The 16,213-nt window shown below is 34.9% G+C and overlaps 1 protein-coding gene across 5 annotated transcripts in view; it reads right to left on the bottom strand.

The window, feature by feature from the left end:
* CNOT6L (CCR4-NOT transcription complex subunit 6 like) overlaps positions 1-16,213 on the bottom strand; it is a 98,642-nt gene that overhangs the window by 12,865 nt on the left and 69,564 nt on the right. For all 5 annotated transcript variants that reach the window (XM_044766192.2, XM_044766193.2, XM_044766194.2 and 2 more), the window contains 3 exons: positions 14,993-15,150; positions 12,823-12,977; positions 1,551-1,702 (listed from right to left, as the gene is read on the bottom strand). In XM_044766192.2, the coding sequence (XP_044622127.2) occupies positions 1,551-1,702; positions 12,823-12,977; positions 14,993-15,150 (465 nt within the window). The remainder of the gene's footprint in view (positions 1-1,550; positions 1,703-12,822; positions 12,978-14,992; positions 15,151-16,213) is intronic.

Genomic DNA, 16,213 nt, shown 5'->3' with positions numbered 1-16,213 from the left:
CAAGTGTTCACATTTCCTTTTCTTGGAACCCAGGGCACTATCAACCCAAGTCTACTTTATATTGTTCATTATTATGTATTATACAAATGTATATACTTGTATATTATACAAATTGTATACCATAAAGTCTACTTCATAATGTCCCAGATCATATAGGTAGTGTGAATCAGGAACTCATACAGAAGCAACAGCCGACGTGCCAAGATGAAGGCTTAAAAGAGATGTCTTTATTTTTTTTCCTCCACCCAAACCCAAAATAAAATAGATATATAACATAAAAAAAAAATCAAAAAACTTGCCCCTTCAAAGGGGCCATAGGCACCCTCTATAACATTAAACTCTTCTTCTAGGAGTACAAGACAGACATATTTCAGAAGGTGAAAGTGTCCACTGTGTAATTTATAATTATTCTTCTGTACATTAAAAGAAGAGTAAAACTCTAACAGAAATTCAATTTTCACATTACCAGAAGAAAAAATACCAAACTTTTGAGAAGACTGAGACTGGGAAGGACATAAAAGCAGGTAAAAATGAAGAGGCTAAAAAAGAAGAAAATTTAAAATCTCATATCAAAGAATGATGGTTGGGGCTGGCCCTGTGGCCGAGTGGTTAAATTCGCGGGCTGTGCTTCGGCAGCCCGAGGTTTCACTGATTCAAGTCCTGGGTGCAGACATGGCACTGCTCATCAAGCCACGCTGAGGCGGCATCCCACATGCCACAACTAGAAGGACCCACAACTAAAAATACACAACTATGTACCAGGGGGCTTTGGGAAAAAAAGGAAAAATAAATCTTTAAAAAAAAAAAATTGTCGATGATGGATAAATTGAAGAAAATGAGAAAAGGAGGTTTGACAGATACGCATGGTCTGAATAATTCAAATCCATACTCAAGGCAAAATCTTTTTTTCTACTAGTAAGTACAGAAAAAAAATTTTAAATAAAAGCCCTGATGTGGTTCCTTGTTCTTGCCTAAAATATAGTTAAGTGAACAATGAAATGCTCAAAGGTGGCAGCAGAAAGGGGAAAAAGGCCTGGATATGCAAAACACAATAATGAGTTTCTGACTTTGAAGGAAGCTATAAATAATCTAAAATGCAAAAGAAAAGTACCAGGTAGATAATAGATCTGCTCTTACCCTGACAATGACTGAGATATAACAAAGAAATTAGAGAAAACGTGCCAAGTACTTAACCTTAAAGACAAAAGATTTCACAATCAAGAAGCTAAAAATATGGCTAAAAAGAGAACCAACTCATCATAATTGCCAAATTCAGCCTAACTAAAACATTTCCTATTTCAAATAACCTTTTGGAATTAATAGCATATTAAAGATTTTCCCTTTTACAGATTACCTGGTAAGTAACATCCCAAGAAATACATAATGCTTTACATAATTACGGCTATTTTCATGCCCATCTCCCTTAACCTTCCTCTAAGACAAGAAAATAACTATGCAATAAATAACAGCAAGATTCTCTGCACCTGTTTGAGATGGGAAAACTTAGAATGGTGTTTATTTTCAGTAACGATATTTTAAACTGCACTCACCTGCTCCAAATAGTTCTTTGTGGACCTCTAATACCACAGCGACACCAATATTATCTTTTGTCATCACTCTGTTCAACATAGCTTCGGATCCATCTGAATTAGCCATTGCCACTTGGTTAAATTCCACTGTATGCTTCTGCACCAATGTAAATCTAAAAGGTACAATGCAGTATTAACATGATATTAGGTACTTGGAATATCAGGCTAAAACGACATTAAATGAAGGGAGCACAAGATGCAGACACTATTCACTGTCTCCCTAGTCATTTTCTAGCTGCAAGGGGCTATATGATACAGTCTGGCCAACGAGACATAAGAAGTCTGATTATTGTAAAAAACCTTCTTGGAAGCACCACCTAGCAAAGATGGTATATATATATCCCTTTGCCCTTTTAGACTTTTGCCCATGTGGTGAGAAGCAGGAGGGCAAAAGCCAACCCACTATTGATGGGGAAGAAGCTGGATCCAGTTCTGGACTGCCACTTCTGGACTTCTTGTATGAGAAAATTACCCTTCTCCCATTTCTTTAAGCTACTGTTGGGATTTTTGATATTTAAAGGTGAACACAACCTTAACTGAGACAGCAAGTTAATAAGAAAGAACAGAATAAAATCTACCTACCCTGTTTGCAATTTTATTCTTACTACATCAAGAGATTTGTCAGGAAAATGCAGGGACATACTCTTATCTCAGCTAAGTTCTCAGGAAGCCAATTTTTCCATCTGGCTTTTACTAGAAAGCTGGAAGTGGGTATATGCAAGTGTTAAGAAGAACAGATTCTGTAAGATGAAGAATGGCTTTCTCTGAGCTTATAGCTTCTACACTGATAGTATTTTCTTTCCTTAGTGCCAAATTAAGTATTGTAGAGTTGTAGGATTTAACAGAATTGAGTCTAGCACTGACATTTAATAGTAGTATGATCTTCATCAAAGCCATTTAACCTAATTTTCTTAACTACGTGAAATATTTATAAACAACCAAAACATACTAAATATACTGTCTACTTTTCACTAGGTGTTACGTGGAAAGAAGATGCCTTTGTTCTTATAACACACTCCCACCCCATCTTCCTCCTAGCTTTGAAACAGAAGCATGTACACGCACTTCCCTTCAAAAACACCAACTAAAATCTTCCTAAGCCGCAGGACACTGTGCCAGACGAACAATACTCCTCTCCCTGCTCCAATTCTGAATGTCTCAGATACGCTGAGAGAAATAAAAGGTGGGGTCATGTGCCTATTTCTAACCCAAAGGGAATATAATGTCCACCCTCTACTCTAAAGAGGGTGGAAACCGAAACACAAAAGATGAGGAGTTACCAAGGTGAAGAATGGGATGAAGAGCATTCCTGCTTCCAATAGAGGAAGAAGTGAAGGGTCCTGAGCTAGCAAACAGCTTTGTAGGTTTACAGGATAGAAAAGAAGCATATGAAATGATGTTTGAGATGAGAGGAAGAAGACGGACTGAAGGTTCCAAGTAAGAACATGATATTATTTGATTTATGTTTTTTAAGATCACTCCAGCTGCTTTGTGAAGAATGGATTACAGGACCTACAGTGGGAATTATGAGACCAATTAGAAAGTTTTTGAGGTTGTCTGGATGACAGAAGATGGTGGCTTAGACTAAGGCGAGAGAAATAAAGAGAAGTAGGCAGATTGAAAATATGTTCTATAGGTATAATTGACCATACTCAATATCAGACTTTTTTGAACATCTTTAGGCAGTGGAATACCTTTCTCAAACAACTTCTGGTAAGATTTCCATATATAAAACAGATCAAAGCAGTATTATGTTTGAATAAATCAATCACTGAAAACAATGAATGTTTTGGCGAATATAAAAATTTGAAATAAGAGGATATAGGTGTTAATTATAGTCTTCTATCAGTCTCAGTATCCAGTTTATTCCTGTATTTTCTTTTGGTTACACATTATTAATAAAAATCCTGATTCACATAGACACACAAATACAAGTGGTAAATAAACAGGCTTGAACTCAGAAAAAGCAAGCAAGCAGGCAAAAACTCAATTCAGAGGTCTGCACCAAAACAAGTCAACTAAGCAAGCAGCACATCAGGAACACGTTATTGATTTCCAAAGTGTTAAAATTTGGTATTTGATACACTAGAGTGAACATTTTTAAATTACAGCTTAATTATTTATAGGAACCTAGGATTCTATAGGAAAGTCTGAAAATCTTGCTTAATAATAATACTTTTAGTATTGGAATATTTTACTTCCACCAAAGTGAAGCCATTACTGGGGTAGGGGTGTGTAATTATTAGAGATGTATTCCTTAACTAAAATTTGTTTCCCTGTGTCTTTCTTCCATTAAACCTAGATCTAGATCTTTTCTTTAAAGGAATCTAGAATACACCTAATTTCTCTTCCACTTGAAACTACTCTAAATATCCTCCTAAGTCTTTTCTAGAAAAGAAATGATCAATTCCTTATATGATATATGGTGTAAGACAGTTGTTCATTTGAACAACTCAAGTTTACCCAAAGGTACAGTGCCTAGAATTGGGTACAGCTGAAGTACTGCCTTCTTCATTTTGGACTGTACTTTTGTTAATAAAGACTGAAATTGCACTTTGGGGACAGCCATATTAATTATAAGCCAAATAAGAACTAATATATATCTAAAACTTTTTGGTCTTTTTTGCTTTCAGCCAGGTTTCTTCAGTCCTGTATTTATGGATGCTTAAAAACACGTGGAAAAAATGATTTTATTAAGTTACATTTATTTATTGTAGAGATTTGGAAATGAGAGGAAAATACAAAGAAAATTTAAAGTCACCCACAACCCAACATTCATGTTAACAAGTCAATATATTTCCCCAGACTTTTCTTCATGTACACGCACACAAATATTTTTTATACAATTAGGAAAACACTCCGTCAGTGTTTATTTTGGCTTATTAATAAACATTCTATCAGGGACATGTCCCTACAAAATTAAATATTCCTCAAAATCAATTTTTATGATTGCATTATAGTCCACTATACAGATTCACCATAACTTATTTAACTATTCTGTATTGGACATTTAAGTTACTTCTGATTTGAGCTATTTGAGCTAATGCCATTACGACCATTTTTGCATATAAATATTTTCTGTATTCTCAAATAATTTTCTCTCTCTTTTTCTTCCTTTAATAATCTAAAAGCAGCAGACTTTATCTATTTCTGTTGAGTATCATTTCATGAGATTCTGCTCATTAGTTCACCCATTCAGATATTAAGGGTACTCAAACTTCATTCTATTTTCCCAAAAGATTAAATATCCCTGCCAACTTTTTGGCTTTTATAAATCTTATGTGTATATATCTATCTTCTCTGAAATAATCAAAATTCTCAATAGAACAAATAATAAAAACAATAAAAGCTTCCTGAGATAGATATTCTAGTCCTAAATTTGTAAAAACTTTACAAAGGGGTGGACATGGAAATATACTGCCCAGATTCCTCATGAATACTTCAGGAAACGCTCTAGTTACGGAAAGCTGCCTCACCCAAGGTCAACTACTTCTGGGAGTGGCCAACATCCAATTACAGATCAAAAGCAAAAGATAAAGGTCTGGGGATTGGTCCCTAACTCTTGCAGGCCATTTTAACTCCAAAGCTACAGTGGGGTCACAGCTGAGGCTGTCAGGCCTGCAACACAGCTCTCTTCTCCAATTATGCTTCTACCCACTTCCATTCCACAGTTGTTGATCCCTAATAAATTCCTGAACACCAAACTAACTCAGAGTCTTCTCTCTGGATAACTCAAATTGCAACAGGCAGTATCACCATTCCCATTACAAAGACGAGAAAAACTGAGGCTTGGAAAGTTTTTTTGAAAAATGAGATGCTTCATTCATCTCCAATATCCTAGAACCTCTCCTATACTACAATATTCATAATAGATTACCCTTGTCTGTTCTCTAATCATACTTTCACAAGATCTTTTGGTACCATGGGATATAATTATCTTGATTTGGAAACCTAACTAGTTAAGGCAGTTTAGTGACTCTCTTCGCTTACCAATCTCATCTTCTTGGTTTGCCAATCTCCTCTTCACCTGGTCTTACTTAGTCTTTCCACTTTGAAGATAATTTTCCTCAACAGAGATCATAAAAGCAAAATAGAAGTTTTATAGCTCTGTTTTTTTCCTCAATTATCAATTAGTGATTATACAATCCACAATGGGTATATCCCTTCTTTACAGTGCATGTTATTTAAAATATCCTCCTTGTTGCCTTGGCACTTTCACCAAACCTTTGTTTTTTCTTAATTTTATTGGCAAAGACGACAGGTTCATAAATTCCTTTTTTAAAATACACGCTTGGTTATTGACTTTTCTTTATTAAAAAAAATATATATCTTTTTAAAATGAACCCTAAACAATTATTCTGCTTATTAGATGCCTACAGCTTTCTTCCTCATTGGTATAATTTAGGATTGTATTGTCCCAGGGTTTTTTTTTTGTTTTTTTTGTTTTTTCCGAGGAAGATTAGCCCTGAGCTAACGACCACCACCAATCCTCCTCTTTTTGCTGAGGAAGCCTGGCCCTGAACTAACATCTGTGCCCATCTTCCTCTATTTTACATGTGGGATGCCTGCCACAGCATGGCTTGATAAGCGGTGTGTAGATCCGCACCCAGGATCCAAACTGGCGAAACCCAGGACACCAAAACAGAGCCCATACTTAAGCGCTATACCATGGGGCGGCTCCTGTACTGTCCTACTTTGGACTTAAACTTTCCAACCTTCTCGAGGTATCCACATTTTTAAGGTCTTTGGGTTCAAAAAGTTGAGAAAAATAAAACCAGTTTTCCTAAACAGAGTACATATGTCATTACAACTAACACTCCCTTCCTTGGCACTTAGAAATATTAAAGGGGACAGAGTCACATTCTTGAGTTTTATCATTTCAGCTTCACCAATAGCTGAAGAACCAAAGAGATAGTTAAGAACCAAGGAATCGAAGAAAGTTCCTTTTTTCCAGTGAGAATTCAATAAGAGCATAAATATACTTCTTGAACCTTAAGAACTCTTCAGTTACTCTGCCTTTAGAAAATGAGATTCCCAGCACCAGCACAGATAGTTGTAATCTCCTACAACTTATCTTGTTTATTTTATACTATAATACATTTATAATAGAGTAAGAAATAATTACCCATATTCTATCCATACTACTTAACAATACTATTTCTTACTCCCTCCTGCCACACACAACCAAATGCACTCCACTCTGCTTCTACTTTATGTCTCAAAGATATCCAGACAGGTGAAATTCTGACATATAGAGCTCTTCCTCCATTCCTCCTATCAGATGTTCCCTTTGAATAAGACATACTGGTTTTTTGTTTTGTTATTTTTTTCTGAGAAAGAATAGCCCTGAGCTAACATCTGCTGCCAATCCTCCCCTTTTTGCTGAGGAACACCGGCCGTGAGCTAACATCCGTGCCCATCTTCCTCTATTTTATATGTGGAATGCCTACCAGAGCATGGCCTGCCAAACGGTGCCATGTCTACATCCAGGATCCGAACCGGAGAACCCCGGGCCACCAAAGCGAAACTTGTGAACTTAACTGCTGAGCCACTGGGCCGGCCCCCAGACATACTGGTTTATAGTTACTTTCCATTCACAAATTCAAGTCATCAAGCCTTGATAATATCTAAAATCTTACTTTTTTTCTTTTTGAGGAAGATTAGCCCTGAGCTAACATCTGCTGCCAATCCTCCTCTTTTTGCTGAGGAAGATTGGCCCTGAGCTAACATCCATGCCCATCTTCCTCTACTGTATATGTGGGATGCCTGCCACAGCATGGCTTGATAAGCGGTGTCATGTCTGCACCCAGGATCTGAACCAGCAAACCCTGGGCCACCAAAGCAGAACATGTGCACTTAACCGCTGTGCCACCAGGCCAGCCTCATAATATGTAAAATCTTAAACTTTACTATTTCATTTTATTATTCCTAGTCTGTAGCTAGTACACAGATACTGTAAGAATTGTTCTTGATGCTATTTTCTTTTTACTTAGTCAAAGAATTCTCCTGTATATTCATCTTTTTAAAAATCTTATTTCACAGAAGGTCAAATGAGTATGAGAGAGATCATATATAATGAAAATTGATATGACCAGAAATCAAACAAAGAAGACCCCATCCTTCTTACATGATTTGAGAAAGATTATTAGGTTGAATGTTTCAAATACAGGAACAACATGTCTGAAACAGCCATTCAAATAGAACAAAGAAGTAACTCAATTTCTTACTAACTTGTGATCTAGAAACAATTTTATGGGCTCTGATGTGATTAAATTAATGCTAGAGAGAGGATGGTGAATGCCAACTATGAACAAGCAAAACAATCTGAAAGACTTAAGTACCCTCCCCAAATTCACTTATAAGCCAAAAGGAATAAGGTAGTACATAGTCAAGAAGAGAATATAACTAACAAAAGTTAACTATGACCCTTTCTGGATCACAGGCAGCATTCTTAAACCTAAACTAAATGGAAGTTTTTATTGTATATTCAGTATAAGCAGCTATAAAAATGTGTCCTTGGGTTCCTTTAAATAATCATGGGAGTGCCAGAAAGTAATTTACTAGAAAAGCAAGCTTAGAGACTGGGATAAATAGAGAAGAAAAGTGGATATACACCATCCTACCTATATTTGTAAAACTCTTTTAGCTACTGAAAGCACACCCACATCCTTAATCATTTTCGCCCCATAAGAAACCTCTGAAGTTGGGTGGAAGTTATTATTATCTACATTGGAAAGGTAAGGAAACTGAGGCACAAGGCAATAATTTTATGTTAACTTAATGGGAAAGTTAACATCACAAACCAGCAATCATAATCCGTTTTTAAAAACTCATGTAGAGGGGCCAGCCCAGTAGCACAGTGGTTAAGTTCATGCACTCCACTTCAGCAGCCCAGGGTTCATGGGTTAGGATCCCAGGGGCATGAAAGCCATGCTATGGCAGCATCCCACATAGAAAATAGAGGGAGACTGGCAGATGTGAGCTCAGCAACAATCTTCCTCAAGCAAAAACAGGAAGATTGGCAACAGATGTTAGCGCAGGGCCAATCTTCCTGACCAAAACAAAACAAAAAAAACCTCATGTAGACAACTTCTAAATGCAACCACCACCTACGACAGAAGAAATTAATAACTGAGAAACCAGAGACATAGGATTATCACAATACGTCATTTTGGAATGACACTATAACCTCTGAACGCCCTCTTCTCAAGCACAAAACTACCTGGAATAATACAGGAAGAAAAGCAAGGATTTGGCCTTACCTGGTACCTCTGAGACCGGAAGCAGGTTAGAAAGCAAGGGCAATACAACAAGGACTAAGCACCATGGCAACCTAGTTTCCAATCCTATTGGAAGAGATTGCCTCTTCACACTGTAACGGTCACACTGCTGTTCTAAATCTGCTGTTCTAAAACTGCTGTTCTCATCTTTCCCTTTCTTGTTGATTTGAAACAAAGAATGATCAGATCATAACTGCTAACCTCAGGAACAGCAACTAAGTCTAGTATCTAGGTCTGGTTTCATCTCCATTTTTCTCCACTTTGGATTTCCTCAAATTATATATCAGGCTCCAAGACCCCACTTCTACTGTTAAGTCTATGGACAAAACATGTTAAAAAGAAATTTAAATTTCTGTGTCTAAAAAACTTATCTATAATAACAGTCTCTCCATACACACAGACATACAAAATACATACATATATGTATTTTATACAGTACTTTGGACTAAAGATAATAACTATTTAGAAAAAGGACATGGCAAAATTTCTGGCATTCTATCAACTGAAATTTCTATTTTATGGTATCTCTATGCATCTAACTAACTGAAAAATGATGTTCATAATGATGGCCAAAAGGTGCTGCCTAATTTTGAAGTGCCTTCTGAATGCCCAAAGATTAAATTAAACTAAATTGAATGTAATGCAAGGAATATTTTATTGTATTCCAATTCTCTGAATATTGGTAATCTGTATCCTAGCCTTTACTAAGCAACATCCTATCTTTTCATCATGATAGATGAGATTTTTATTATAGTATTTTGCCAAAAATAGTAACTACTACAGTTTCCATTTATGGTCACCTACTCTATACCACTGTTTTCTATGAAGGGAAAAAACTGTCATCAATGAAGATTAGGAATTATCAGTTGCTCTGGTTTTAGAAGAATGAGACTTTGAGAATGAGTACAGAGAGTTGAAGTACTCTTCTACAGCTACCTTTTGACTATGTTAGTTTTGTAAATCATATAAAGAAATTATCTTACAAGGTAATATAGAAATATATACAAATGAGGAAATAAGCCCAGAAAGGGTAAGTGATTCATTCAATATTATACAGGTATTTAAGTAGAAGAACCACCTGGCTTCAAAACTGTCTTTTCTTTGCACTGTATTCTCTCTCCAATCTGAAGAAAGACTAGAAAAAGGCACGGTAGTATACTTTGTGTTAAATTCCAAATAGTATGGCATTGGATAGTTCGCTAATATGACATCAATGAGCATTTGGTCCTATTTAGAAGAGGTAAAATGTAATAATGTATCACACTCAAACTTAGTCTTCAGTTAGTTTAAAATCTTAACTACCTCTAGTAAATTATCAAGGCATTTTAGATTTTCCTCTCAAAACTGTGAAGAGAATGATAAAAATTTTCTGTATTATCTTCCTTTAGAAAGAAACAATGGCAAATGGAAAAAGAGCTTAATGTTAGATGTCTCAAAAAGTTATCAGTACTTTTTTTAAAATTATGGCATTTCAAGGAAATTTGTAAATGAATATAGGTAACATATATCAACTTCAAGGCAATTTTCCTAAATGAGGTAGCCTTATAAAAGGTAGAAGTAATATCAAAAGCTCAAACAAGAAGCCTAAAGATTCAGTTTACTACTGGTTAAAAGCACTGACTATAAAAGCCAGACTACTCTGCGTGCCTTGGTTTCTTCATCTATAAAAATGAGGAAATAGCTCTATTCCTACCTCTGAGGGTTGCTTTAAAAATTAAGTAGGATAATCCATATAAATAGAAGGCTTGACATGTAAACACTATGGAAGTAATAGCTATTGTTATTCTAAAATTCATTAAAAAATCACCAACCCACTGGAAGAATTTAGTATATTCTGACCTCAAATACTACAGAGCTGTACACAATTCTTAACCAAAATGAGAACATCTCTACTAAACATTCAAAGACAAGTAAGTCAAATATCTTTCAAACACATTTAATTTGTTTACTTAAAATAACAGGCCACGCTAGTACTATGTCTATATCAATAAAAACATTTAACTGGCTTTGTTGTAATAGGTATTAAATAGGGAAATACTGGAAAAGAGTCACAAGCATATATATGCTTCTTCTATAAGCAGATGATTCCCTATCTAATGTATCAACCCCAAATTATTAACCATGGGATTCAATGTCTATCAGACCTCACACATTTCAGTATTCTTTGGGAAGTTCCTTCAAATTTTCCACTCTAAAACTTTATGAGGCAAAAATATGCTTCTCTCTTTTCCTCAAGATGATAACCAAAAGAATCTGCCTCTAACCATCTAGTCACTGAGCCAGCATTCAAGTGACAGCCTTCTGAGCGTGTTATGGCTCTGCACGCTCAAGTAGGAAATGCAGTTCCTCAGTCCAATGCATATAACATAATAAACCCAAGAAGAGAAAAATACAAAAATTACAAAGGACTACAGAAACAGAGAAATAGGACAATAATAAAAATATATCCAGGACACTTAATGGTTTACAAAGTACCTACCCATTCATTATCTCATTTAATTCTAACTACCCCTCAGGTAGGTAGGCTGAACAGATACTGTTTTCCATTTTAAACTCAAGAATATTAAAGCATAGAGGCCTCTACAAGATCCTTTATGTGTTTTAATAAGCAGATCCATAGTATTGTCATCTTTGATAATATTTTAATCAACTACGTTAACAGCCCTGGAAAAAACACAGGTCATGTTTTCTGCATGTTGAATAAGGATTGCTTTCCATTTTCCTGTCTCAATCAATCCTTTACCTCCCCACCTCCATAACTCTGTGCCTCTCTTCTGTCCTCCCTTATCTATCTATGCAAGTCTCTATCTTATATATATCATATTTTATTGTGATTTTCTTATATGTTTACCTTTTCCTTCTAGACTAGTGTTCTGAGAGGAATTAGGAACTATATCTTGTCTATCTTTGTGTCTACTGTGACTAGCACAGCACTTGTCACAAAGCAAATGCCCAGTAAACATTTAGTGAATAAATGATTAAATAAATGTATGAAATACCAGTTGAAAAAGAAGAAAAGGTTGACAAAATGAATGATTCTGAAAAGGGTCAACTATCAAAAATAAATCACAGAAAGAAACTCAGATCACTTATTTCTAATCTTAAAAGGTATTACTTTCTCTTTTTACATCAAAACTAATACTTTACTTCATGAAAATACATCTGATTATAACACCACATTCAAGTATATACTTCTTAAAATTTCTACTGTAATTTGGCAATAAAAGCAAAAAGAATAGAGCCAGCCCTGACGGCCTAGCAGTTAAAGTTTGGCATGCTCTGCTTCAGCGGCCTGGGTTTGGTTCCCAGGCACAGAACCACACCACTCACCTGTCAGTAGCCATGCTGTGGTGGTGGCTCACATAGAAGAACTAAAAGGAACCATAACTAACATACATAACTATGTACTGGGGCTTTGGGGAAGGAAAAAAAAAGAGAGGAGGATTAGGGGCCAGCCTGGTGGCATAGCGCTTAAGTTCACATGCTCCACTTCAGTGACCTAGGATTGGCTGGTTTGGATCCTGGGCACGGACCTACACATAGCTCATCAAGCCATGCTGTGGCAGGTGTCCTACATATAAAATAGAGAAAGATGGGCACAGATGTTACCTCAGCGCCAAGCTTCCTCTGCAGAAAGAGGAGGATTGGCAGCAGATGTTAGCTCAGGGTTTATCTTCCTCAAAAACAAAAAAAAGAGAGGAAGATTGGCCAAGAGATGTTAGCTCAAAGCAAATCTTTCCCAGGAAAAAAAAAAAGAATAATATAATATTCTTATTTTCAATACACAGCCTAATAAGAAATAAAACATTACCAACAGTTTTAATTATATCTGTATCATTTTCTTTCTAGCTTTTAGTTTATTTTATAAAAATGGGTCAAACCAAAGACAACTTCAAATATGTGATAATTAAAGAAGTAAGTTTACACTATTATACTTTGTCTCCTTAACTCACTTTTCTGTTTTGAAGAATATTGCACAACCATCCACATGCTTTCTCTCCTGCTCAGACATTATTTTGGCACGTGACTTTGGAGAAAAAAATCCATCATATCCACGCTCCTTCAATGCTGGCAGAAAGAGAGTGAAGTATTGCTCTGTTTCCACTTCCTAAGATGAAAGAAAATTTAACATCAACATGACACAGGAAAACTCTGATTAAGATATAAAAATTTTCAGCATTATAAGTAAGATATGACTAAGATAAAATAATTTATATAACAAATATTATCTAATCATGTTACCTTACTGTTAGAAGCCGCCATTTGACAATGGCAGCTTTCTAAATCTGAAAGAACCAGAAATGTCACATGATTTTCTCATGCTCACATAGCTAGTTGGTCCCAAGTCTCTTGACTCTCAATTTAGAGTCTATTCCACTATACTTCACTTCCTCCAGACTGGTAATTAAACAAAGAAAACTGGTCATACTATAGATTAAGTGGTATAAAATAGTACATTTTATACATGAAGAGGTAATTTTCAAAATTATTTATCTTTCTCAACTGTGGTGGAAAGGAATGATACCCAAGAGTGAGAAGCTTAAGATCTATCAAAAAAATTTTACTTTAACGAATTTTTAGGTACCTGAATACCCATCATCCAACGGTCTCTGTTAATTTAGTAATTAAGTTAGACTATCTTATTCTTTGACCCATTAAATATTTTTAACAAATCTTTCCAAATGAAGTAATTATGAATGATTTATGTATGATAATGCTCATAACAACACGATTTTATAAGAGTAAAAACTCAAACAGCCTAAATGTCCAACAGTAGGGAAAATGCTAAACTATTTAATATACAGTCACAATCAATTTGCTTTGGAGAATTTCAGTCACATGGTAAGTGCATTAAGTGCAATAAACAAGAAACAAAATATGTCAATAGTGTGACCTCAATTTTATTTTGAAAATATATCTATAAACAAACAGGTAAGTGAATAAAAAAATGTGTACATGAAATACTTCAGAAGTTTTAACACAGCAACTATCTTTGGGATATGAGATTACGTGTTTTCCTCCATCATTCTGTATATTTTCTCAAAATTTTCAACTTCTCTAGAATGAACACTTTATAATACAGTATTCCTTTTACAATAAGAAAATATATTTTTAATTATGATGTTTTTATTCTTCAAACTATACTTTACTTAGAAGAGTGTGAAGCTATTACTACAAATACAAAATCAAAAGACAGACTAACTACAAGCAGCCTAATTTTATTTGCCTCCTCCTCCTCCAAATTCTGTGTCAGGTCTGAGTTAGAAGAAAATTTAAGTTTTTAAGATTTTTGCTTATTATTATTTCCCAGGAAGTCATATGAACCATGGACAACACAAAAATAAATTATCAAGTTACTCTAGTACAAAGAATATTATTTAAAAAGTAATAACTTTCTTCTCAGGCCATGCTGAAAAGAAGATGTGAACTTATAACATTCAAATTTTAAAATACCTTTATAAATATTTAATATGCTTTGAAAAGTTGCGAAGGAAAAAACTACTAAATACTACCTATAAACCTTCTTGGTTATTCATTAGCTGAGAGATGAAAAGAATTGATAAAATATGTATTTCAATGGAAAGGTGCTTTTTCATTTAAATGCATTAAAATCAAGTGGTGTAAAACAGAAGAGTCAATTTCAGAGGTGATTTTCAAAATAAAGCAAAAGTGCATGATTTACAGTAGAATACTTTGAAATGTTTATCATTAAAGGACCAACAAGTGGGCAAGCAATTTTTTAAAAATTCCATTATAAGTTAAATTTATACTCTAGAAAGACCAATCTTCTGCAGCTTTCTCTTTCAGCAATACCAATGATTTGTTCATGAGACAAACTGTTAACATGAATAATGGGTGAGATCATTTTCACTTAAGAACACAGTAAATGAGAAATGGATGGCTGAACTGAGCAAAATAGTGTCGCTGTGGAAATGTCTTATGTTCTTATTAAAATTGTTATTTTTTTAAGAGAGAAAACAATTCCTTTAGAGTTTTGCTTTGAACACAACACCTCTCCCAGAAGTAAGGTATCCTATTATGTTTAAGTTCACCTTTAATATTAATATTTAACATTTAACATAACACCTTAAGTTAAAGACAATTTAATTTCTATAGCATTACCTGAAGACTAATGATATCTGCATCACAGTTAACAATTTCTTCCATAATTCCCTTTTTCCTGTATTCCCAGTTTAATGCCCAGGATGGGCAATAGCCATATAGCTGCCGGGTGGCGTATTTATCACATAATACATTGTAACACATAACCGTGAATGATGCTAAGAAGAAAAAAGCAACAAGACAAAAGGAGACAATTACGCAACTTTTTCTAAGCAGTATCATGTATATATTGTGTACAAGCACATATGGCATATAAATATACCTCAAATATCATCATTGTGAAATGCCTCAGGCAAGATTCTGTTAAACTACATCTAATAAAACTTCACTGGAGTTCATCACACCAAAGTTATTTTACTAGAATTAGACTAACAGTTCATATTTGAGATTTTTAGGAAATGTGTTTTAATAAATAAAAATTAAAGTTTTAAGTCAAAATGCTAATTTTTTGTACATATTTTGTTGAGCAAACCTTCTCTGCATAAAGGGAGCGGAAGTAAATTTTAGTTTCATTTTCATTAAAAGGTTCTAACATCATTCATTTTTATTAACAAAATATCCATACTTAATACCTTAATACTTTTTGGGGCTTCTTACTGCTTTCACTGCTCTGAGATGGAAGAATATAGACTAACAACCTGCTCAAGAAGATAAAGTACCTAAGTAGTTTAAAATTTTTCCGAAGAAAATTCATTATTACTCATTTTTCTTAAATCACCTGATACCTTGTGTGAAGATGCCATTTGGAAAGCTGTATTACAAGGAATAATTTTAAAATCAAGAGTTGCATCATTGTGAAAGACAATATTTTTGTACATAAGCCATAATGTAATTTTTTTTTTTGGTGAGGAAGATCGGTCCTGTGCTAACATCTGTTGTCTATCCACCTTTTTGCTTGAGGAAGACTGTTGCTGAGCTAACATCTGCGCCAATCTTCCTCTACACTGTATGTGGGATGCCACCACAGCATGGCTTGTTGAGCAGTATGTAGGTCTGCACCCAGGATCTGAACTGGTGAACCCCAGGCCACCAAAGCAGAGTATGTAAACTTAACCACTACACCACTGGGCTGGCCCCATGTAATTTTTTTTTAAAATCTATCCATCAGTATTTTTAAACACAACTACCTAGGGGAGGTAAATTGAAGGCCTGTTAATTATATCACAAAGCCCAAATGACATTTCAAGTTATTTCTGGAAAAAGACAAGGAAGAATAAGAAA

The sequence above is a fragment of the Equus asinus genome, chromosome 3 (genome assembly GCF_041296235.1).
Source record: "Equus asinus isolate D_3611 breed Donkey chromosome 3, EquAss-T2T_v2, whole genome shotgun sequence".
Classification (NCBI taxonomy): domain Eukaryota; kingdom Metazoa; phylum Chordata; class Mammalia; order Perissodactyla; family Equidae; genus Equus; species Equus asinus.
The sequence above is the reverse complement of the archived record's forward strand: the minus strand, read 5'-3'. Positions and strand labels throughout refer to the sequence as shown.